Source organism: Bufo gargarizans, chromosome 1, assembly GCF_014858855.1.
Source record: "Bufo gargarizans isolate SCDJY-AF-19 chromosome 1, ASM1485885v1, whole genome shotgun sequence".
Taxonomy (NCBI): Eukaryota; Metazoa; Chordata; class Amphibia; order Anura; family Bufonidae; genus Bufo; species Bufo gargarizans.
The window spans coordinates 489,252,880-489,279,098 of NC_058080.1; the positions used below are offsets into that span (position 1 = coordinate 489,252,880).

At 43.4% G+C, this 26,219-nt stretch overlaps 1 protein-coding gene across 1 annotated transcript in view; it reads right to left on the minus strand.

Annotated features, from left to right (window-relative positions):
* The window catches only part of VPS13A (vacuolar protein sorting 13 homolog A), a 226,128-nt gene that overhangs the window by 89,775 nt on the left and 110,134 nt on the right, over window positions 1-26,219 (minus strand). The window contains exons 34-43 of the mRNA XM_044273845.1: window positions 25,220-25,367; window positions 21,535-21,679; window positions 15,494-15,624; window positions 15,242-15,408; window positions 13,794-14,017; window positions 13,480-13,712; window positions 4,945-5,037; window positions 2,128-2,490; window positions 1,744-1,845; window positions 361-519 (exon numbers count right to left, since the gene is read on the minus strand). Of these exons, the coding sequence (XP_044129780.1) occupies window positions 361-519; window positions 1,744-1,845; window positions 2,128-2,490; window positions 4,945-5,037; window positions 13,480-13,712; window positions 13,794-14,017; window positions 15,242-15,408; window positions 15,494-15,624; window positions 21,535-21,679; window positions 25,220-25,367 (1,765 nt within the window). The remainder of the gene's footprint in view (window positions 1-360; window positions 520-1,743; window positions 1,846-2,127; window positions 2,491-4,944; window positions 5,038-13,479; window positions 13,713-13,793; window positions 14,018-15,241; window positions 15,409-15,493; window positions 15,625-21,534; window positions 21,680-25,219; window positions 25,368-26,219) is intronic.

Sequence of the window (26,219 nt, forward strand, 5' to 3'; positions counted from 1 at the left end):
TGCCGTAATGATCTCAAAGAGAAGCAGATAGAGCGGCTAAGACACTTTTCAGTCAATCATCCCAACTTCCAAATTCATAGAAATATATGGTTATATCTCTCTCTAGACAGTGAAGAAGGAGATTATGAAGGCATTACGATATGTATCTCAGCGGCTATATGCAAGGGACTTTTTTAAGCAGGGGAGAAAGGGGTTAACAAACGCTAACTGCAATACTATCTGGCAAGCAAGTCCTCCCTGTAAGTGTGTAAACAGGCTTGTGAACTGGGGGGTGCAGGGAAATAGTTGTCAGCCAAATATTTAGCAACCACTTCTTAAGTCTATGGTAAACAGATGAAAATTGTTTATGAAGCTTCTTACCTGTCCTAGGTTAGTCAGGGTTAAAATCCCACATTTGGACAGTGTGATGTTTAGCTGGTCTTTAGAAAAAATGTTTATTGCAGTAACATAGTCTGGTATCTTGTAGTTCTCCTCTTCACCATCAATTTCACATATTTGTTTCCTTAATTTCTTTTTCATCTAGAATTAACATTATTGTTAATCAAAAGCTCGAAATGTGAGGAATTTACCAAAAGATGTACTTCCAGTTATACATGAAAAATCATATGCTGCATGTAACAACTAACACTGGAGCTGCGGGAGTGTACAGCATGGGTGTCTGTGCTTAAAGAAGGAGGAATACCCACTAAAAGGGCTGTATCTTGAACGCAACCCCAATTTAAGTCCAGCTTCTTTAACCCTGGCGATCAACTGTTATTGTGGAGTCTATGCATACATTTTGCTGCAGCAGACCATGCAGGGCATTACATTGGCCATTCAAATGTCTTACTAAGCAGCTCCAAGTTCTGTCACATAGAGGGGGTCAATAGGGTCTGTGAGAATTCGCTCTGGTAGACAGGACAAGCGGATGCAGTATAGAGGCAAAGACCAGTTTGTAACTCAAAAAAACTTCTGTGTTTTATTCAGACTTATGGCAACAAAACAGTACGACAGTCCATTTGCGGTTTTGGTGTTCGTTCACACCTACACAGTTCATACAGCAACACAGTCACCTGTTATCCTAGGTGTTAGTTCACACCCAATCGGCATTGCTCAGGACAAAGCAGACCTCCCAAACTCAGGCCTCCAGCCTAGCACATGGCTCAGATCCCAATCCATAGATTGCCAGAACTCCTCTGTTAGAAAGAGAGGTAATCACACCCAGCTGACACTGCCGGCTGTTTTTTTTTATAGGCCAGTCAAGACCCGGCATGGAACGTGGGGAGTAGTCACCCACCCAGCACTTTGACTACTCCCAGTAAGAGCCGCCCCGGATCAGCTATACTAAATAGCAAGGTGTCAAACACCAACTGCTGCTGACACATGAAAACTGTCTCTTACTCCACAGAGGCCAGAAACCTCTGTGACACATACCTTCCGTCAACGACGGACCCTTGCGCCTTCCTACAGGTCTTATAGGGCATATGGACAGGTGCAATCATAAGGAGTCAATGCCTTTAAAGCTTATAGTAAGTACTGCAGCATGTAAGTTTTCATCTATAACTGGTATGCTATGAACTGCCAATGATGCATTTTTCCAGGGGAAGAGCAGGGTATAACAAAAACTAGAATTTTTGAAAATATTAATTTCTATCAGATTTAATTTTTTTTTTATAATTTATGATGCATTTCCCAATTAAAACAATGGGATACAAATTTAGGTTTTGGCTTCAGTTCTGATTTAGTAATTTATAAAACTGGTACCTTAACTTCAAGACTCCAAGGTCGAAAGTTATCACTTCTCTCCACTTCTAGAGGTTCTAGCAAAGGTTCCCATACACCAAATATTTCATTGTAGTAATGCACCTGCAGAAAACAAATGTGGGTTCAAACTACTGTTCATCACGCAGTTATATAGAACAGGGAGATGTTGTATACACATAGCATAACATAACATAGCATGCCCCAACAGTAACATTATATGGGTTTTACAAAATTAGAAAAAAACATGGCTGTTCTAAAAAAATAATAATAATATTTTAATTCTATATAACCTGTTTAATTGGTCATGTATGGGGGGGAGAGATAGTTTAGTTCTGCCAGATTAAAATGAATTATGTTGTTGACTATAGATCTGAGAATATGTACCTCTAGCTCAAGTTGGCAGTACAGGTTTATAAGGGTGGTCCAGTTTTTAACATTTCCCTTGAATGAGGACTTTGCTAGAAGAATGGGCAGTGTTCTGTGGCCAACACCTGCTTCTAGAGTTATGATAATTGAGTCAATGCTCAAATCTAATTTTTCTCCTGTTAAGACAATCTGGTCAATGCCACTATTTTTGTTTTCCTTCTCATTTTCTTCTTCAAGAAACCAGAACTTTAAATCCTTTAAATCCTTCTTTTTCCAAAGATCTGCTGGAACTGGACTAGTGGCTTCACTTATTGACTCTTTTCTGGAAGTGGACAGTGCAGATGTGATGGTGATCACTGTATTTATAATGACTGGAGAGACCTGTTAAAAAAAACAGAGAAAAGTGCATTTGTGCATGGTATTTATGAATGAATTGCACCATTTTTTATTTTATTCTGCAACATGTAGGACATGATATGCCTAACTTGTGACGGGTGCACCAAATTATTCTGTGGAATTTTTTTCTGGCACTTCTGATATTCATGGACATCAGCCTGTATGTTTTACTGCCTGAATATACGCTTAAAGGAAATTTTATTAATCATATATTAAAATCGTGGCGAGCTTGCCACATGTAGGATTCGTCAGGCTAAGCCTGGATGGGTGGCTCACTCCACAATTGTATGGGTACAGCCACTCAAACCAGGCTTGTAAGACGTGCAGAGCTGGAATATCAGTATGGTCCGTTCTGGATGCCTCTTCTGATGATTCACAGATGCACTCCCATACATTCACTAGCGGTGTTTGGATTCCCAATGATGTATCAAGGGTACCAGCAACGTAAGTGGCAGCTTCAATAGTCAGCTGCAACAGTGTATCCACGTAGTGAGTATGGGTAGATAGAGGAAAGGATAGGTGAACTGTGGGTGAGAGCCGTTATGTACGAGCTCTACTTACAACCCAGCTGATTTACATCCCTATTGTCCGATCACTATCTAATAGAGAACCGTCTCTGCAAGTATAAGCGTCTGCTCGACGCGTTTCTATGTCACTCTGTATGTGGTGACATTTCTTCAGGAGCAGAATAGCAGTGGCATAAATTTAGATTCTTATAGTCTTAGACAATCCGAACTCTGCACACTGATGGAGAACGCTGCACGCTGCTATTTGCGCGCGTGCAGCTTCAAGAGATACAGCCTCCGGCTGTTACATCAGCCTGTATGTCTAGAAAGTTGTGGACTGTGCCAAAGAAAACCTCTCGGGGGACGGGGGAGGGGATTTATCATAAGGGGAATATTTAAAGTTAGTCTTCCTTGAGTCTATGTAGGTGTGCTTTAGGTCACATTTATTAAATGTCACATGTTATCTCATCTGTAAACCTAACTCTTTTATATAGAAAAGCTACTCTAGTTTTCCTACTCCTCTGTCATGCTGAAGTAGGATTGGTTAATACTTACCTGTCCCTCACTCCATTGATGCCGCCGTCTCCACTGCAATCCCACAGGCTGTGGGCTCTTCTACCTAGGAGCTGCTCGGACATGTGCTCATCTTTTCCTGTTCAGTTGCATAATAGTAAATTAAGCTGAACAGGTGCAGTGTAATACAAGTACTCGCTCTATTCAAGTGAACGGAGCAAATGCTTGTAATTACACTACGCCACCGCTCCACTGGAGACGAGACAAAGTGTAATAATGAGGAAGCGGCGCTCGTATGGAGCGCCGCCTCCTTGTTTCACAGCTGATCGGTGTGGGTCCCAGGTGTTCCACCCCACCGATCAGATACTGATGACTAATCCTGACGATAGATCATCAATATTAACAGCTGGACAACCCCTTTAACCAAATAATCTTCCTTCCACAGGTTAGAAGAAAGGACAACTTTCATTAATAGCTCAGAGAACCCCTTTAAGGATACAATGATAAATGTGCCTCAGTAAGTTAGCAGCAGCTCCCGTTTTGTTGGAATCAAACCATCAAGGCTTTAGATTAGTATACGGATGGTCAAAATGGTCACCATGTAATCTTACTGTACATTTCTTCTGCAATGGTCACTGCATGGAAAACAGGCAGCCAGCAACATCACTCAACATTATGGAAGCACTCACTAGTATGCATTAGGTGCCAGGAACGGAGCTTGAAGCACTGCGAGCACCTCTGGAACTCACCCTCCCTGGTCTTCCTTCCTTAGGTTCGGAGCTGCACTCTATGACCTAACACTGCAAACAGTTAGGTGACAATGCAGAGCAGGCCGGAGAAGACCGGGGAGAATTACTTCTGCAGAGACTGCCGGAAGCGGCGCAGGTGAGGTAAGAGGCGTTTTATATGTTAATCTGATCTGAGGTCTGATGGTGTTCTAGCGAGAAACTCTGATTGGGGGTCTGACATTGAGGGCTGATCTGAGGTCTGATGGGGGTCCGACATAAAGAGCTGATGTAAGGTCTGACATTGAGGACTGATATAAGGTCTGAAGGGGCTCTGACATTGAGGGCTGACATGAGGTCTGATGGGGGTCTGACAGTGAGGGTGGATCTGAGGTCTGATGGGGGTCTGACATGGAGGGCTGACATAAGGTCTGATATCGGGGTCTGATGTGATCTCCCGATAGGGGGGTCTGATGTGATGTCCTGATATAGGGGTCTGATCCGATGTCCTGCTTTTGTGTGGGTGTCTGATCTGATAGGAGGTCTGATGAAAAATATTTTTTTCTTATTTTCCTCCTCTAAAACCTGGGGTGTGTCATATCATCAGTTGCATCTTATGAAGCGGGAAAAAAACAACAACTGTAAATACATTACTAAATGCATACATCTGAAATATACAATAGAAAACTGCTTACCTTTAACATGAGTGATTTTATTGAGAGTTCAATATTCTGCGGACCACCATTAGACTGAACACTTTGGAAAAACACATCACATGGCTGTAAAATCTGTAAAAAAAAAAATGAATAGGTTCTATATTAAAACTAAATGTGTTGGGAGTGCAGTAACATACGGTAGTAGACACTTCAGTTCTGACTTGTGTTTATTACCACCAATACAAAGAGCCTTGGACTGCTGCTCATCAATGAGGTTGGTTACTTCTTTACTATGCATGGCTTTTACTTCGGATATACTCGGATAGCCCATTAATATCTGAACGCCCCACAGATCAGCTGTTTAGGAGTAGTATTGTTGATGCCAGAACTACAGCTGACAGAGCTTGTAACTGCAGCACTGCTCCCATTCACTTCAATGGTAGAAGAGCTGCAGTAATCATCTCTGTCTACTGCACAGTGAGTAGAGTTTTGTAGTTCTAATGCTGACTTCCGGCACCACAGCTACTCTGAAACAGCTGATCAGCAGGGGTGTCAGGTATCAGACACCCGAGGATTAGCCTAAATTTGCCAGTCGCTATACTTATTAACCCCCATCCCCGCATTGATCACTAAACTGAGTGATCAAATCCATGCATACAAATCTGTACATCAGAGACGTTGGATGCAATGAAGGCATCAACATTGCTCTTGTTGCACCCAAAATCCACTCCTTTCTGTGGCCACCGTTTTAATTGACACGGCCAGTCAGTGTGAAAGCACCAAGGAAGGGGCTTGACACACAAAGGAGCAGAGCTTGTTTGCAACAAGAGCAACAGTGATGCCCTTGTTGCACCAAACACCTTATTTACATATTAGGAAAAGTATCAACTCGGGAACGGAGCCTCAAAACCCAGCTTTAGGCTACTTTCACACTAGCGTTGTTTTAATCCGGCGTTCAATTCCGACACTGGAACTGCCCGCCGGATCCGGAAAAACGTGTGAAAACGGATTACATTTGAATCCTGATCAGGCTTTCGATCACAATGGAAAAATGCATTGGAAAAAACGGATCCGCCATTTATGGACTTTAACTTTTTTTTCACATTTTTCGGGTTTAACATGCAAAAGCCGGATCCGTTTTGACTGAACACACAGGGCCGGATCCGGCGTTAATGCAAGTCAATGGGAAAAAAGCCTGATCAGGCGTTCAGTCAAAGTGTTCAGGCTTTTTGGCCGGAGGTAAAAATACTGCATGCTACGTTTTTCTGAAAAGCCTGATCAGTCAAAAAGACTGAACTGAAGACATCCTGATGCATCCTGAAGGACTGACTCTCCATTCAGAATGCATGGGGATAAAACTGATCAGTTCTTTTCCGGATTTGAGCCCCTAGGACGGAACTCAGCGCCGGAAAAGAAAAACGCTAGTGTGAAAGTAGCCTAAATCAAGTGAACTACTGCTATTTGTCTATACAAATAGTTGTATAAGTGGGTCGCTGGTGACAGAACCCCTTTAAGTGTAGAAACAGGCACTTTAATAAAATTGGGCAATTCGCGAGAGGACTGATATTTGTTTTATATGAGATGAGATTTTATGGATTTTGTGAGTATAATGAATAACCTTATAAGATAAAGGACTTGGGGGACTTCACTATGTCAGGCCGTCTCTCTTACTATTATAGGTAATAAGAGCACCGATTCATGTGGAAGTCGAAGTTACTGTACCTTATCAGGGCGGACCATAGCCGAAGAACCCTCAGTGTGTCTTAATGGTGTGCTTTTCCACTGCTGGTTTGGAGCAGCGCGATTTTTACTATTTTATACTTTAATCAAATACATCACAAATTTCACTATTATCACCTATACAACTGAATTTTAAAAAATATTAAATAAAGTTCAGGTATGCTTTAAGGGAAATGAGCTAATGTGTCCACATGCAAAAAAGGGGCATTCTGTCAAAGGGTCATTTTTCGTAAAAATAGATTGGTTAGGATTTTGTTAGTTCCATTTGCATCTGACTGGTAAAACATACTAAAGTCTGGTTTCATTGTTCTCTTCGTAGTTAAAGGGGTTCTGCAGTTTGTCCTCTGGATAGATCATCAGCATCTGATCAGCCCAGGCCAGTTGATACTAGCCGTGATGTCACTGGGCCTGCTGTAAACAGTGAAAAGGCCGCAGCGCTCCTGGAGCTGATCGGCAGAACCCCTTTAACCACCTCCGGACCGCCTAACGCACATGTGCGTTCCGGAGGTGGCAGCGCTGCGCACAGTAACGCATACACGCGTCATCTCGCGAGACGCGAGATGACGCGACTATGCGCGCGCGCATGCGCAGTTCGCGCCGGCATTTCGCACAGAAGTATTTCGTCAGCAACCTGCCAGCCAATGATCGTGGCTGGCAGGTTGCTGATTTTTAAAAAATCCAATCAAAGTGCCAGATAGCAGATCATATTTGTAAATATGATCTGTTATATGGCTGCCTGCTCCTCTGCTGGTTCTTTTCGTCGGTTGGATCCAGCAGAGGAGCAGGCTTCACAGTGAGTACACCAAACACTACACTATAGCCCCTGATCACCCCCCTGAACCCCAATTAACCCTTTGATCACCCCTTTGATCACCCCTGTCAATCACAAGTGAAAAGAAAAAAGTGATCAGTGCAAACTGTCACTTTTTTTTTTCACTGTTATTGACCGTTAGGTTTTAGGTATAGTTTAGGTCCCTTGGTTAGGTAGTTAGCGATCAGTTAGCGCCCAGCCCACCGCACCGCAGTCTGTTATTCGCTGATTAGCGTATCGCTAATCAGCATTTGTACTTTTATAGTATCTGGAAGTGATCAAAACTGATCACGGTCAGATCTATAATTGTATTAGTGTCACTTTAGTTCGCCCTCCACCCAAAACGCAGTGTTTGCCCGATCAGGCCTGATCGGTCGCCCACACGTGCGTTCGCCCACACCCGCCCCACCGCAGTGACAAAAAAAAATTTTTTTTTTGATCACTGCACATTCACTTTACACGCACTGCGGCGATAAAAAAATCAGTTTTGATATTTTTTATCAACCGCAGCGGCCTCCGGTACTTCGCTAGCCTCCCCTTTGTAAGGCAGGCTTGCTTTTTTTTTTCTTGGGTAGTCTCAGGGAATACCCCTAAATTTAGTTGCCCACATGTCTAACAGGGGGTATTCCTCTGAAGAGGCCTACAGGCTTCTGACCCAGTCGGATGAGGAGTGGGAACCCTCATCTGATGAATCCAGCGGGTCAGAATACGAACCTGTAGAAAGCAGTGGCTCTCTGACCCAAAGTTCGGACGAGGAGGCTGAGGTCCCTGATACCACCAGGCGTACCCGGCCCCGTGTCGCTAGACCGCAGGTTGCGCAGGATCCGCTTCAAGAGCAGCAGAGTGGGGCTGGTGCTGTCGGATTACGTGGTGAGGCATACACCAGCAGCCCAGCCCTCCCTGGACCTAGTACCAGCACTGCCGTACAACCTGGTGAAGTAGCGAGCACCAGAAGGGCAGTTGAAGCTGGTACGGTGGCACGTGCAGTAGTGACCCCGTCGCAGCCACCGCAAAGACGTGCCCGTAGAGCCCCTAGAATCCCAGAGGTGCTGGCAAACCCTGATTGGCAGTCCCCAACTTCAGCCGCACCTGTAGTTTTCCCTTTCACTGCCCAGTCTGGAGTTCGGGTTGAGACGGCTCAGATCGGTTCGGCCCTGGGATTTTTTGAGCTGTTCTTGACTGCGGAGCTTTTAGACATAGTTGTGGCCGAAACAAAAAGGTATGCCACACAATTTATCACCGCTAACCCGGGAAGCTTTTATGCCCAGCCTTTCCGGTGGAAACCAGTCCAAGTTTCCGAACTTAAAACTTTTCTGGGCCTCCTCCTCAACATGGGCCTGACAAAAAAGCATGAATTGCGGTCATATTGGTCCACGAACCCGATTCATCACATGCCCATGTTCTCTGCTGCCATGTCCAGGGCACGTTTTGAGGCCATCCTGCGGTTCCTGCACTTTAGTGACAACACCGCCTCCCGTCCCAGGGGGCACCCTGCTTTTGACCGGCTCCACAAAATTCGGCCCCTCATAGACCATTTCAACCAGAAATTTGCAGATATTTATACCCCAGAGCAAAACATCTGCATAGACGAGTCCCTGATACATTTTACCGGGCGCCTTGGCTTCAAACAATACATCCCAAGCAAGCGCGCCCGGTATGGGGTCAAATTGTATAAGCTCTGTGAAAGGGCCACAGGCTATACCCACAAATTTCGGGTCTATGAGGGAAAAGATCAGACCCTGGAGCCGGTCGGTTGCCCTGACTACCTGGGGAGCAGTGGGAAGACAGTTTGGGACTTGGTGTCACCCTTATTCGGCAAGGGGTACCATCTTTATGTGGACAATTTTTACACAAGTGTGGCCCTCTTTAGGCATTTGTTTCTAGAACGGATTGGCGCCTGTGGTACCGCGCGAACTAGTCGCGCGGGCTTCCCCCAACGGCTCGTTACCACCCGTCTTGCAAGGGGGCAGAGGGCCGCACTGTGTAACGAAGAACTGCTCGCGGTGAAATGGAGAGACAAGCGTGACGTTTACATGCTCTCCTCCATTCACGCAGACACGACAATACAAATTGAGCGAGCAACCCGTGTCATTGAAAAGCCCCTCTCAGTCCACGACTATAACCTCCACATGGGAGGGGTCGACTTCAATGACCAGATGTTGTCTCCGTATTTAGTTTCCCGACGCACCAGACGCTGGTATAAGAAGGTGTCTGTATATTTAATTCAATTGGCTCTGTACAATAGTTTTGTTCTCTACAGTAAGGCTGGGAGAACTGGATCCTTCCTCAAATTTCAGGAAGAGATCATCGAGAACCTCCTGTATCCAGGAGGTTCCGTGGCCCCAACCACCAGTGTAGTTAGCCGTCTACACGAGCGACATTTCCCCAATGTCGTTCCTGGTACCTCAACCCAACCGTCACCCCGAAAAAGATGTCGTGTCTGTAGCAGGAGTGGAATAAGGCGTGACACCCGCTATTTCTGTCCTGACTGTCCGGACCACCCTGCCCTATGCTTTGGAGAGTGTTTCCGGAAGTACCACTCACAGGTACACTATTAGCATAGGGATCATCTCACCAGGATAGGCACACAGGGCTATTAGGGCCCATTCACTCACTGCTGCTGCAAACGTCTCCTTTCACATGGGACAAAGTGCATAACGCACTTCGCCACATCTTTGGGCGATTTGCGCTTTGCACATTGTCCCATGGGGAAGGAGAGGTTTGTTCTATAAAGGTAAAAAAACAAAAAAAAAAAAAAACAGGTAAGCAAACAGGTTAATGTTTAGTTCCAAAAGTTAAAGTTACATGTTCTGTTCCAAAGTTAATAAAATTATTGCGTTGTGGCCTGGTTTTTTAATTTTTCTTTTTTTTTTCTTTTTTTACCTTCCAGGTGGACCAACCGATCGACCAGCTGCAGCACCGATGTGCATTCTGACAGAAGCATTGCGCTGCTGTCAGATTACACGCAAGTCGGTGTATGCGGCGCTGCAAGACGGGATTTTCTCCTCTGCAGTGACAGATACGTTTGCCGAGGCATACGAGCTGAGGAGGAGGCAGCGTTCCTATGCTTTGGCAAGCACTTTGTATGTATATATATATATATATATATATATATATATATATATATATATATATATATATATAAATAAAAAAATCCCAGCAATGATTTATTCATCCACATCGATTGATGTGAATGGAGAAATCTGGTTTGCCAGGGCATACGAGCTAAGTGGGTATGGATGTAGGGCGGAGCTCCTATGTCCTGGCAGACGCCTTTCCCCTCCATTTTTTTTTTTTTGGCAGAGATTTTTTCATCCACATTGATCGATGCGAATGAGAAAATCTGTGCCGTTCATTTTTTTCTTTCAGCCCAGAGGCTGAACGGAAAAAAAAATCTCATTACCTGTATGCTCAATATAAGGAGAATAGCAGAAACTCCTAATGCTGGCCATACATGTAATGATTGCGGAGACCCTCAAATGCCAGGGCAGTACAAACACCCCACAACTGACCCCATTTTGGAAAGAAGACACCCCAAGGTATTTGCTGAGGGGCATATTGAGTCCATGAAAGATTTAAATTTTTGTCCTAAGTTAGCGGAAAGTGAGACTTTGTGAGAAAAAAATAAAAATAATCAATTTCCGCTAACTTATGCAAAAAAAAAAAAAATTCTATGAACTTGCCAGGCCCCTCATTGGATACCTTGGGGTGTCTTCTTTCCAAAGTGGGGTCACATGTGGGGTATTTATACTGCCCTGGCTTTTTAGGGGCCCTAAAGCGTGAGAAGAAGTCTGGGATCCAAATGTCTAAAAATGCCCTCCTAAAAGGAATTTGGGCCCCTTTGCGCATCTAGGCTGCAAAAAAGTGTCACACATCTGGTATCGCCGTACTCAGGAGAAGTTGGGGAATGTGTTTCGGGGTGTCATTTTACATATACCCATGCTGGGTGAGAAAAATATCTTGGTCAAATGCCAACTTTGTATAAAAAAATGGGAAAAGTTGTCTTTTGCCAAGATATTTCTCTCACCCAGCATGGGTATATGTAAAATGACACCCCAAAACACATTCCCCAACTTCTCCTGAGTACGGCGATACCAGATGTGTGACACTTTTTTGATGCCAAGGTGGGCAAAGGGGCACATATTCCAAAGTGCACCTTTCGGATTTCACCGGTCATTTTTTACAGATTTTGATTGCAAAGTACTTCTCACACATATGGGCCCCTAAATTGCCAGGGCAGTATAACTACGCCACAAGTGACCCCATTTTGGAAAGAAGACACCCCAAGGTATTCCGTGAGGGGCATGGCGAGTTCCTAGAATTTTTTATTTTTTGTCGCAAGTTAGTGGAATATGAGACTTTGTAAGGAAAAAAGAGAAAAAAAAAAAATCATCATTTTCCGCTAACTTGTGACAAAAAATAAAATATTCTAGGAACTCGCAGTGCCCCTCACGGAATACCTTGGGGTGTCTTCTTTCCAAAATGGGGTCACTTGTGGCGTAGTTATACTGCCCTGGCAATTTAGGGGCCCAAATGTGTGAGAAGTACCTTGCAATCAAAATGTGTAAAAAATGGCCTGCAAAATCTGAAAGGTGCACTTTGGAATATGTGCCCCTTTGCCCACCTTGGCAGCAAAAAAGTGCGACACATCTGGTATCGCCGTACTCAGGAGAAGTTGGGGAATGTGTTTTGGGGTGTCATTTTACATATACCCATGCTGGATGAGAGAAATATCTTGGCAAAAGACAACTTTTCCCATTTTTTTATACAAAGTTGGCATTTGACCAAGATATTTTTCTCACCCAGCATGGGTATATGTAAAATGACACCCCAAAACACATTCCCCAACTTCTCCTGAGTACGGCGATACCAGATGTGTCACACTTTTTTGCTGCCAAGGTGGGCAAAGGGGCACATATTCCAAAGTGCACCTTTCGGATTTCACCGGTCATTTTTTACAGATTTTGATTGCAAAGTACTTCTCACACATATGGGCCCCTAAATTGCCAGGGCAGTATAACTACGCCACAAGTGACCCCATTTTGGAAAGAAGACACCCCAAGGTATTCCGTGAGGGGCACTGCGAGTTCCTAGAATTTTTTATTTTTTGTCGTAAGTTAGTGGAATATGAGACTTTGTAAGAAAAAATAAAAAAAATAAAATCATCATCATTTTCCGCTAACTTGTGACAAAAAATTAAAAGTTCTATGAACTCACTATGCCCATCAGCGAATACCTTAGGGTGTCTACTTTCCGAAATGGGGTCATTTGTGGGGGTTTTCTACTGTTTGGGCATTGTAGAACCTCAGGAATCATGACAGGTGCTCAGAAAGTCAGAGCTGTTTCAAAAAGCGGAAATTCACATTTTTGTACCATAGTTTGTAAATGCTATAACTTTTACCCAAACCATTTTTTTTTTTTGCCCAAACATTTTTTTTTTATCAAAGACATGTAGAACAATAAATTTGGCGAAAAATTTATATATGGATGTCGTTTTTTTTGCAAAATTTTACAGCTGAAAGTGAAAAATGTCATTTTTTTGCAAAAAAATCGTTACATTTTGATTAATAACAAAAAAAGTAAAAATGCCAGCAGCAATGAAATACCACCCAATGAAAGCTCTATTAGTGAGAAGAAAAGGAGGTAAAATTCATTTGTATGGTAAGTTGCATGACCGAGCGATAAACGGTGAAAGGAGTGTAGTGCCGAAGTGTAAAAAGTGCTCTGGTCATGAAGGGGGTTTCACCTAGCGGGGCTGAAGTGGTTAAAGGGAACCAGACATACATTTCATGCTGCTCGAACCACGGACAGCATGCAATAGAGACAGGCTCCCTCCTTACATAGAACCGTGTTTTACTCTAAAATGCCAAGCACAGGGAGAAGTGTCTTCTGGACGGCTTCCCTCCAGCTTTTCTCGATGCAGCACAGCTTGATTGAGAGGTCTCTCAAATATAAAAGGCAAAAACTTTGAAAACTGCCATTCCAAACCTTTTTAAGTATAAAGAATCATAGAATCATCTTACGGTGGTGATCTTGCCATCTCTTTTGTCTGGCAGAAAAGGACAGGCCTTCACGTGCAAGTTTTTTACGGCAGCGGTCATGTGCTGCTGCTCCGGACCATTTTTGATTGACAGTTCACACTGTGTTGTAAGCACCAGTGCTGGGGCATCTGCCCTCGACAAATCAGCCACGAACACGAACTCTGGGTTCTTAACCACTACATTCATTTCCATTCTAGATACCTGTGGTTTAAGAGCTAAAGAAACAAAACTTTCATTTTTACTATATCCACTGTAGGGTTGTAGGTAGATATAAAAATAAAAAAGGATTACTTTACCTGCTTCTTTACTTGGAGTTGAAGTTTGTTTGCTGCTACGGAGGGCAGCAGAACTTTGTTCGTTAGCTTTAATGAAAATGTCTGCCACAGTACACAGAAACTCCACACTAGTACACATATAGATGTCACGGACAGTCACATCAATCAGGGTGCCTTCTCTGCCTTGCTTGTAGCAGACATCTACCATTACATTCTTCTCCGTTCCACGCTTCATTTCCATCATTCTAAAAACAGATTTAAAGGGTTTCTGTCATCAGAAAAATCGTTATGTAGCTGGCGGATATTAGCGATGTGCTGATGTCAGCAGAACATAACTGTATGACTGCTGCCGTTCGGGCTAAATAATGACTTTTATAATATGCAAATTAGCCTCTAGGTGCTAGTGGGGCGTTGCTGCATCACCTAGAGGCTCCGTCCTCTCTCACCGCTTGGCACGCCCTTGTAAAGGTGATTGACCTCTTCGGTCTCCTCCGTGCCCCGCAAATCCCACGCCTGCGGCGTCCATTTTATTATTAGGCGCAGTGAGTGTCGGCAGCAGGCGAGTGTCCTTTACTCACTGCGCCTAATACTAAAATGGACGGCGCAGGCGTGGGATTTGCGGGGCACAGAGGAGACCGAAGATGTTAATCATCTTTACAAGGGCATGCCAAGCGGTGAGAGAGGACGGAGCCTCTAGGTGCTGCAGCAATGCCCCACTAGCACCTAGAGCCCTAAGGAAGAGCAGGGGACATGGCTGATCTCCTGGGACACACAGAAAATATCGCTTTATATGTTTCTTAGTTTTCTCTGTAATATGAGGCAAAATAAGACAAAGGTAAGAGGAGACGCAGGGACATAATGCTGGGATATTTTGGGGTAATTTCTATGTTTAAGTGTTCCTTTGAGCCTTTATGTTTTATTGTGCGATAACAATAAATCACAATGGATTTAATAAGTTAAAGTGAAAACCAATTCCAACAAAGTGATCTTTCTTTCCAATTATACACAAAATAACATTAATAACTATATACCCCCTACAGTCAGTATATCACATTGGCAACTTTGCTGAAAGACCAATTTACAAGTGCTAATATCATCTCATCGTGGTTATTAGGCTTAATTGCTTACATGTGCATTAAGGGTTCCAAATGAAGAAGATTACAAATATTACGTAAATTACCTATGAAATAGTTCTTACAGTTTTACCTTTAGCCATGGAATAAAAGCATCAACACATTTTTATTTATCTTGTTTTTTAAATTCAGTCAAAATTAAAAAAGGGCACATTTGGCCCCTAAACTGTGTAAAACACGGGGAAAGGATCATTCTGTAATACAATTACTGGTAGAGTAATGTGTAAGAAAGGAAACTATATTTGTCACTATTTCTAAAGAATATGGTAGAGTCAAAATACATGACAGGCAACATGTGGACAGGTATATTTTATATGAAGAAACATTAAGCAGTACCGTGGAGTGGCCTTCTGAATAGCTTGTCTCTTGTCATCCAACATACAGTTTGTAAGTTTAACTGCGGCACTCATGGATCCATCAGAGGACATTTTGACAGCTGTTGAAATAAGGCCCAACTTGAATTCTGCGAGTTTTAAACTATTATCCCTTTCACTGGTGTTTGTCTGTCGAAACAGGAATACATAGTTACACAACTGTTTGACATGCAGACCATAACATGCAATGCTTTCCCATTCCAATCATTATTACCAGAGGGGAGCTTGGACTGGAGCTATACAAATTTAAGGTGAGTGAGTCAAACTGGAAATCCAACTTCAAAGTTGTCTTCACTTTCATAGGTGTGTATGTTTCAACTACAGCTGCTGTCACCACTGTAGTCCCTAAGACATAAAAAAAATTAAAGAAGCAAAATGAAAGATAAAGTATTTCACTTTTCTGAAGCTTTGCATTAACCCTTTGGATACCAGAGGTTTTTTCATTTTTTATTTTTCTTCCCTAGCTTCCTGAAGCTATAACTTTATTATTTTTTCATTTACATATCCATATAAAAGCTTGTTTTTTGCGGGACAAGTTGTACTGTCTAATACCAACATTTAATATAACATACAATGAGTGGGAAGCAGAAAAATAAAATCAAAATGGGGTGGAATTGGAAAAAAAATGCAAATCCTTTTTACTGTTTTACAGGTTTTGTCCCTACGTAGAGATGAGCGAATCGAAGCCGACGAAGTCCAAATCGTTCCGAATTTCAGGAAAAATTAGATTCTGAACGAACGCAAATTTCCTTGCGCTTCGTGGTAACAAATTGCAATTTTTCCTAACATGGCGACTAGCCGGCTACAATGGGGCTAAAATGGCGGCTATACGTGTGAGGACATGGGGCAAGGAACTCTGGGAAGGCGGGATAACCCATAATGCCATGCATGCAGCTAATCAGCAGCCAGCTCAGTGATGTCACAGCCCTATATATGCGATGGCCATCTTAGAGTCTGCCATTCATTATCGTACTTTATTCAGGGACAGGCGTGTATGCAGGCGCTGGAGAGAGTGAAAGAAAAACGAATTGTTAAAAAAAAAAGGAAAGAAGCGATTTACTAGTGCCGTGAAAGTGAGAGGAATCATTTCACAGACAGGGAGAGACGTGTGCAGATGCTAGGGAGAGTCATAGGAAACATTACTTGGGGATCCAGATAGTCTCATAACACAGCTCTGTCATTCCAGCAATTAGTTATTGGGGTGGAAGTGCTATGTTGAAAAGCCTTTAGTGGCTTTTATCTGTGAAAAAAGATAAATATATATGCGCAGGTCACTTTTGCTGTTAACTGAGCTGATATCCTTTAGTGGCCTATTTCAATTCAATACGAAAAATATTTACGTAGGTCACTTTTGGTATTATTTGCGCTAAAAGCGTTTATTGCCATATTTCTAGACAAAAATAGACTAAGTTCATATTTGGTATTATTTGCGCCAAAAGCGTTTTTTATCATATTTCTGGAGAAAAAGAGAAATATTCGCAGTTCACTTTTTCTGTTATTTACTTTAAAATCGTTTAGTGGCCTATTTTAGACCAATACGAGAAATATATACCATACGCAGTTCACTTTTGCTGTTATTTACGCAGAAATTGTTTCGTTGCCAATTTCAAATCCTTTAGTTGCCTCTCAGTAAAAAAATAAATATATATTTGGCGCTTTTAGGGATGTTTTAATTTGCTTTTAGTGTATTTAGTTCAGCTACAAGTATGTCAGACAGAGAAGTGCCAGGCCCTGCACAGGGGAGTATCAGAGGCGTAAATGATTCTGGCGCAGGCACAGGTCGCAGCAGAGTAAGGGGGCGTGGCAGCAGGGGTTTCTTCCCGAGGCCTCAGGTCCACATGTCATCTAGCGGTCGTGTCTTGACCAGCAACCGAGCGGTTCTTGATTGGTTGACTGGCTCTTCGACTTTGTCGCAAGTAACAGCAGCACCAGCAGCCTGAGTCTAGAGACGCTGATGAGCAGCTTTCTTCACCGGCATAGTGAAGAAACTACTCACCAGCAGCAGCAGGTAGACCTGGAGCAGGACCTGAACCAGCAGGTGGTGGCATACTTTGACAGCAACCTGCAGCCGTCATAGAAGATCCGCTGGACTACTGGGCAGCCAAACTGGATTTGTGGCCGCAACTGGCTGAGTTTGCCCTGGAAAAGCTGTCCTGTCCGGCCAGTAGTGTGGCATCAGAGCGGGTGTTTAGTGCGGCGTGGGCCATAGTTAGCCCAAGAAGAACTTGCCTGTCCACCCAAAATGTGTAGAGACTTAATTTTGTCAAGAGGAATCAGGCGTGGATCAGACAGGATTTCCACCCACCAATGCCTGATGCATCAGATTAGATCATCCATCTCCACACTATGTCACCGTGCCACTCGGTGGTATCATGCTGCTGTTGCTGCCATGTCCACACTATGTCACAATGCCACTCTGTGGTATCATGCTGCTGCTGCCATCTCCACATTATGTCACCTTGCAACTCTGTGGCCTCCTGATGCTGCCATGTCCACACTATGTCACCTTGCCACTTTGTGGTATCATGCTGCTGCTACTGCTGTCATCTCCACACTATGTCACCATGCTACTCCTTGGTATCATGCTGCTGCTGTTGCTTCCATCTCCACACTATGTCATCTTGCCACTCTGTAGCATCCTGATGCTACCATCTCCACACTACGTCACTGTGCCACTCTGTGGCCTAATCATGAAATCACCATTCATTTGACCTTTCTTCTGATCGTTCAGAAGGAAGTAAAAATGAGACACACAACGGATCCTGTCTGTGTAGCAGCTGTAAGGCCTGTATGGTCCCATCAGAATCGGCTTATGATTTGGTAGCCAAAAGCAAGAGTGGGTACAAAACACAGAAGACATGCAAATATTACCTTCACGTGTCATCTCTGTTTTAGATCCACTCCTGGTGTTTTTTGGCATTACCAATACTTACGGATTACTGAGCAAATGCTGACCGAGTGAAGGCAGATGCTCCCCAGACAGGATCCGTTTTTTGTGGGTTATTGTTCTGACCGATCAGAGGATGGGCAAAATAACCAGTGATGTCAACACAAACTTACTGCTGACACCCTCTACACTCTGTCCGGGGGCTCTGCGTTTAATAGAACAGGTTCTGTAGACATCTATGTGGAATCAGCTGACGAGGGTGTAAAAGGAGTGTGCTTTTTCTTGACGCTAACATTGACCTGTAAGGCTGAGTTCACACTTGAGTTATTTGGTCAGTTTTGGCCCCATAACTGCCCAAATAAGTGAAGTGTGCAGTGATTCTAATAGCGACGCCTGTCATCTGCGTGTCATACTGACTGACAGTATTATTTCATTAACCCAGCACACAATTCTGCGAACCGGCGAAATCGAATATTTAAGAAATTCGCTCATCTCTATCCCTACGGTTAAGAGTAAAGCTTATAGTGCATTTTAGGTTCATCCTGAAATTTCACCCAAATATATGCATAATCCACTGCCGCCTGCAAGACCTTGCTGCCCTGAGCAGCATCCGCCGATGCCTAGGAAGGCACCCGGTAAAACTTTGTGAACGTGCCTGGAAGACCAAAACACTGCCTTCTACAACTAGAAAGCTAATGCATGGGGTAGATGAACCCAAGAAGCGCCGCCCGATGGTCGGGTAGGCCACAACTCCACTGGGCGGTGCCTTGCCCTAGGAGCGGAATGCCTGAGCAACTGTCAAAAATATACCTGGAAAGCATCCCTTTGGAGGCCGTCAGCTTTGACAAGGACCTCCAGGAAATAAATACATTATAAAAAATGGCAAAAGTTCGTGCGGCGGAAAGCGCTAGTTATGGAACAGCAAACCTCATAGGCCAAATCACATGGCTGATGGAGAGCCCGCTCTTTATAATGCGAGGGAGAAAGAAGAGAAAACCATGTCTGAGATGACTTGGAAAGCAGCGACTACCTTCTGCAAAGATAGAAGATTACGGGGCGGAGTACTGCCTTATGCTAATGACAAAAGAAAGGAATCGGTAAATTGTACCAATGCCCCTAGAGCCGTAGAGGCTTGTAGCGACAGAAGCTGCTTGAGAAACCACAGAGAAAAGAATTCCTGACCCAGGCATGCCCAACTGCAGGCCAAAGAAGCAATACCTCGGAGAAAGGTAGAAGTAAAACCGATGTGAGCGTCACCGGTGATGGGAAGCCCCGTAAGTGACCATATATTGACAATGCGGAAACCCTGCCTGGAAGGGCAGATGACCAAGATAAGAGAAATACTCTTGCCTGGTGGAGTTCGATTACGACGTCCAACGCCCTCACCGTACCCGGGGAACCCTGGTCACGTGGAAAAAACAGAGATGGGATTCCATAGCCCAACCCTTGGCTACTGGTCAGCTAGATAGAAGGGTAAGGTGGTCAGCCCTTCAGCTCGAGGCGGGACAGCAGTGGCAAGGCGTGACAGACACCCGCTCTGCCTGGCGTGGGGAGACACGTAGTCCACCCCCGGAATGAGCAGTGAAAGGAATGACCACCATCGGCTTTCATATCTGAAAAGAGGTAGCACCGATAGAATCACGGCAACAACTATTAGAACCCCAGTCCTGTTTATAACGGCAATCTAGTGTAGACGAGTGACACAGGGACTAAACTACCCAGTAGATCGCACCGAAGGTAGGTGCTGATCAGCTATGGCAATTACACAATTACGCCCGAGTTGACGACAGAAGGACAACAGTTGTCAAAGCAACGGTCAATTATCGGTAGTGTAAACCATTAGGAGGCCAGGGCTAAAGCCCATTCCCATCTGAGACTGGCGCTCTACAGAATCTATTGGTAATGCAATACTTCACCAGAGGAGGAGGCCATACAAGGGAAGCCACAAGAGTAATGCTAACGCCATACATGAATCCGTCACCTGACGAAGGAACTGTGCAGTAAGAACCCTAGTATGTAGTAGAGACACAAATACCTCTTGTACAGTAGGAGCTACAGCATGCTCCGCCAGCGTAAAACTGAAGGGGAGGCCTAAGGACACCCAGTAGAAGCATGGTACCATGCTGTCCCAGTTAAGTAGAGCTAGCCTTAAACACTCCACCTAAAAAGGGTGCTGAAAAGGAGCAACCGCCGAAGCAGTGCCAGGGTAGAATCCCTACCCGAGGTGGGCTGTCCCACTGCAGCGACTACGATCTCTAGCCCTAGAGTGAAAACTTCTCCTGCGGAGAAGAATACGCTGTAGTAGCCATTGCAGAGTGCCAGCAAAACACCCTCACCTAGATAATGAAGAGTGGTGGACAAAGAATACAGAGTCAGTGCAACATTCGGCTCGCTGGATCGTAATCACAATATTTTGTGTAATGGCGTGCGCACAACACGTTGTCGAGGACCAATATCATGACCGACCTGAACGGTGGAGGCCCGTGGGGATGGGGGGTCTCTAGGACAAATAAGTGTTGCTGGGTTACCCCCTTAGAGAACAAAGGTCGACATATTTGCGCCCCCAACCAGCACCGGAAGAAAAAGAAGGATACAATATGGAAGTAGCCACAGTATCCAGTGGCAGTATCCATATACCACTAGATGAAGAGTACAAGGCACCAACGGTACCGACTGTTGCTACGGCCCACCTGTGAAGGAAGCCAAGGCATCTAGTGCCGTGGCGTAGTTGAATTATAGCATGCAAAGATGCTTAGTGATCACTTGTAGAAGGGGGTAATGCCACGGAAGCATGGTGAAGGCAAACGACTGATGGAATAGCATCCAGTGGTAGTGCGATAATCAGTAACGTGTGGGGAGGGCAAGCAAAGAGGGAATCCGACACCGGTCTAGCTCCCAGGGTAGACAGAGGGGCAAGCGCCTCTGTTTCCCCTACTTAAAAGGGAAAAGATAAAACAAAAAATAAAAAAATAAGAAAGGGAAGCCACCCTGCAAAAGCAGTGAGGTCTGCCTCCTACGACTCTAAGCTAAAAACTGATATGCTCTTTCCAAGCTGGAGGGGGTATAGCCGACAGGGGAGGAGTTATCACTTTTCAGCCTAGTGTCGCCTCCTAGTGGCAGCAAGCAGCTATACCACGGTCCTGTGTCCCCCAATGATACGAGGGAGAAAAGCAAATTATCATTTTATCTGTATTGATAGTTACCCTGAACATACTGCTTCAAATAATTCTGCAGGGTGAAGGAAAAAAAAAAAACAATTTCCTAGGCTTTGTATTATTATAACCAGCTGGCCAACCCAGTCATGATCTTTTTTATAAACTCAAACAACATATTTGCTATTACACTTGTAGGTTTTCATGTTAAGGTACCTGAGGCAACATGAGAAGGGCTGTTTCCGCCACTGCTTGAATTTTCAGTTTTATTTTTCTCAGGATCAGACTTGTCTGATGTATCTCCTAGATTTTCATTCAATGTCCTGAGAATGATGGTCAAGTCTTCCTGCCCAAGAATAAGCTGAACAAAATACAGAACAACGGTCAGATTTGTAATAAAAGTAGTGTTTGTATTTGTACATTACTTTGTGTGCAAATCATTTCCCACACTTTTTACCCATTTTTATACAATACAATAAAGTCACAAATTATGGCACATACCATATTTGCACCATAATTTATGACTTTCTGAGATTCAGAAGTGGATAGAATAGGGGTAGGGCTTAGTGGGAGGGGGGATCCTATCATGGCCCACCAGATTTGCTTTAACTTGCGCAAGACTTGAGTAGACTGGAGTTTCTGGCACATGGAGGGCCAGACGTGCAACTAATTTATGCCTCTTTATAAATTAGGGGCATTTTACTACAGTGCACAGGGGATCAAGACTGGCATATGGGAATGCCAGTCTTGATAAATGTTCCCCAAAGATTTTAACCAAGTATAAATCACAAGATTCATAATAATGTTAGTATTAAGTATAGTCAATGGACAGCAATGAAGACCAACATTTCATTTTACACTGCTAGGACACAAAAACCTGTCTATATAATATTTTAAAGCAGTTTAGAAAGGTCATTGATATTATATTGTCATCATCCCGACACCCCCACCAATCTGCTGTTTGAATGGGCCAATACACTCTGGAACAGCACATCTCCCCATACTTGGTAAAGGCCATGAATAGTACTGCAGCCCTTCTCAAATAAAAATAGTGCGGCAGTACCATTCACAGCCACTACCTTCGGTAGTTTATGGAGCTGTTCTGTTCTGGAGCACAGCAGCCTGTTCAAACAGCTGAAAGGTGGGGTGTTGGGAGTCAGACCCCTATTGATCTAATATTGATGGCCTATCCTAAGGATATTTGAATGCAAGGAAATGTCGCACTAAAATGAGAAGGGGATCCAAAACGGGTGCTCCCACTAACAGACAGCACCCAGTCTGAAAAGGAGGATAAATATAAGGAATTTAAGTGGGGCACTCACTAAAAGTATAGGGATCTTGAATTTATTTGAGACAATAAAAGTACAATAAACGTCATAAAATATCAATAGTGCAATAAAATAACAAGCTTATACTTAAAATTGAATAAAGGAGATACGGTACTATCGATGACGAGCAATAATAATAACAACAATAAAATGAATAAAAAAGAATTAAATACAATAGATAGATGAATAAATTGATAAAGATCCCGATGGATATGATTAGAATGTAAAGTTCATGCAGCAACTGTGAAAGCATTCACTAGTTGGATCCTGAAGAAAAAGTTCTGTGTGTGATAATCCGTTCCGGCAAACAGTCTTTAAGTGATTGTCTCAAGCAAAAGGGATCAGGGTCCCAAGCGTATGCAGCTAACTGCCTATGTTATAGCCACTGAAATCACACGGGGAAATCACATTCCATTTGATGTATGGGGTTGCATTACAGTAAATGAGGCAATAGGGAAAAAAGACAAAGTGGGTCTACAAGTCCGAGAAGCCTGGAAGCTATCATCTGCGGGCCAGAGCAATCACTGGAACCACCGGTATTGCACCACGCAGGTAACCCAAACCGCGTGCAACAAACTTTCTAACTGGTGCCAAATTTGAAATAAGCTACCAACCCTTGAGACCGGTATAGTATACCAACACACCGTGTCGAGGAATCACCATCCAGAAGCCTCGGGTAAGCACTTGTACATCCCACTTGCAAGCGATCGCACCACTACAGCGGGACGCCGCTGTGCGTACTAGCAGCCAAACTGTCATATAACATAGGCAGTTAGCTGCATACGCTTGGGACCCTGATCCCTTTTGCTTGAGACTATCACTTAAAGAGTGTTTGCCGGAACGGATTATCACACACAGAACTTTTTCTTCAGGATCCAACTAGTGAATGCTTTCACAGTTGCTGCATGAACTTTACATTCTAATCATATCCATCGGGATCTTTATCAATTTATTCATCTATCTATTGTATTTAATTCTTTTTTATTCATTTTATTGTTGTTACTATTATTGCTCGTCATCGATAGTACCGTATCTCCTTTATTCAATTTTAAGTATAAGCTTGTTATTTTATTGCACTATTGATATTTTATGACGTTTATTGTACTTTTATTGTCTCAAATAAATTCAAGATCCCTATACTTAAATTCCTTATATCTATCCTAAGGATAGATTATCAATATTACAGTCCCAGAAATCCCCTTTCATTCTCATGAAAAGTATTTGGTGTGTCTGTGATGTACAGGCCAACCAATTAAATATGTAGGACGTGTGTTCCTACACAGCAAAGAAGGTAGGTAGATTATCTGCCTGTGGGTAGCCCATATAGTCTAGGTCTCAAAGGTCAGGCCTGAAAATAGCCATTCAGTCCCTGATATATTATGAATAATGACACTCTGACTGGAGGGCCCCTTAAAGAGAATAAGCAATAAGACAAAAAGGGCAGACTTATTATATTACCGAACACAGCTTACTTAGTGTTTTTACATAGCTTACAATGCCTAAAAAGTATTTTGGGTTTGCCCTTTTGCCAGTCAAGCAAATACATAGTCTCTAGAAGACTTTTTCCCAGGAAGCATTGTGTGTAAGACTCCATACAACAGCTGAGTGTACAAGGATTACCAATACTTTCCAAAAGTCTCTGGGTCTCACCACAGCAAAAAAAAGTGGGTGTATATTAAGTGATGACCTATCCTCAGGAGAAGCCATCACTAGCTGATCCCAGCGATCAGGGTTCGAACATCTCGCAAAAGCTCTGGTGTCGCAAACAGAAGCCTCTGTCTACATTGTAGTGAACTAAGCTTGTCACTGGAGCACTGCTCCCATTGAAGTCAATGGGAGGAGCGCTGTAGCGAAGCGCTCAGTTAGCGACAGAGTAGACGGAGTGGTCTGATTCCAGCTGTGGAGCAATTGCCAGGGGTTGGGGGTGTTGGACTCCCACTGATCAACTAGTGATGGCCTATTCTAGGGATAGGCCATCACTTAATAAGGTGGACGACTGATTAAGCAGAATTCTGTTAGTCTTATATAACATTCATTACCTACATCATTAATTTTGACATGAGTTTTAAAGGGCATCTGTCAGCAGATTTGTACCTATGAAACTGGCTGACCTGTTACATGTGCACTTGGGAGCTGAAGGCATCTGTGTTGCTCCGATGTTCATATGTGCCCACTTTAATTAGAAAAATTAGGTTTAAATATATGCAAATGAGTCTCCAGGAGCAACGAAGGCGTTGTCGTTGCGCCTAGAGGCTCAGCTCTCTCTGCAACTGCCGCGCCCATGCATTTTGATTGACTTTAGGAGAAGTCAGGACAAGGTGTGATCACATTTCCACTGCCTGACCCTGTCAATCAAAGTGCAGAGGGCTTGGAAGTTGCAGAGAGCAAAGTCTCTAGGTGTATTGGTAACGCCCCCACTGAGGGCACATATGAACATGGGACCAACCCAGATGCCTTGAGCTGCTAAGCACACATGCAACAGGTCAGGCAGTTTCATAGGTACAAATCTGCTGACAGATGCCCTTTAATGCTATAATTCCAATGATCGTAACCCTGCAGCAATTGAAACCTACATTCATCGGCTTGAGATTTCCAATTATTTTAATATCTGGAATATCACTGTACCAGGCAGCTGCCAAATTACGCTCAATTGTAATGTCCAAATTTAATGGCTGGAGCAGTTCTAGCTCTGAAACCAGGGATCCATTTTCAAACAAGGTTCTGAGAAAAAATAAATGTAAAAACAAAAACATTATAATTTTCATTTGGCAAAATTAATTTAGTTTTAGAGTTAAATCTCTGTAGATGGCATTACAAATTTTTCTGCATGTCGTTTTTGAACAACTGATACCATTGAAGGAAATATGTCCTCAGAAAATGACTTATTGGTTAAATCGGGTTTTTTTGTTTAAAAAAATGTTATAAGACATTTTTGGTGATGTTATTTTTAATTTTTCATATCACTATATCTATGTTTAAACAAAAACCATAAAATCCTGCAGTTTTTTCGGACAGGCCACTAAGCCTAATAATAGGTGCCAATTATTGGTCTGTACAGATCTCTTTACTGCAGTTACCTACTTATATAGAAAGAGAACAGCAGACCTGCAAAGCAGGGAGGTCTGCCTCCTACGAACACTAAGCTAAAACTGTTTTAGCTTAGCCCCTGTAGGAAGGGTATAGCTGAAGGGAGGAGCTCACACTTTTGTGCTTAGTGTCGCCTCTTAGTGGAGCAGCTATACCCATGGTCAAGCCTGTGTCCCCCAATGAGTCGGATGAGAAAAAAAATTGCAATCGGGAAATAAAAAGAGATTAGAAAAAAAAAGTGTGTTACTATCTGGTTTTAAATGGCAGAAAAAAAAAAAGATCTAGTGACTCATTTCCTGTACGGCTCTGTTCACCACCATTAGGAGCCTCTGACATTCAGTGCCATTTATCTTGTAAAATGGCAAACATTATTACAGAATCTGAAAGATCACATTATAAGTTAATGGGATCCACAGAGCACCGTTTTTGTCAGTTATATCAGAGGTCCTCATCCACTGAACCGAGGACCAGTACCAGGCCGTGGAT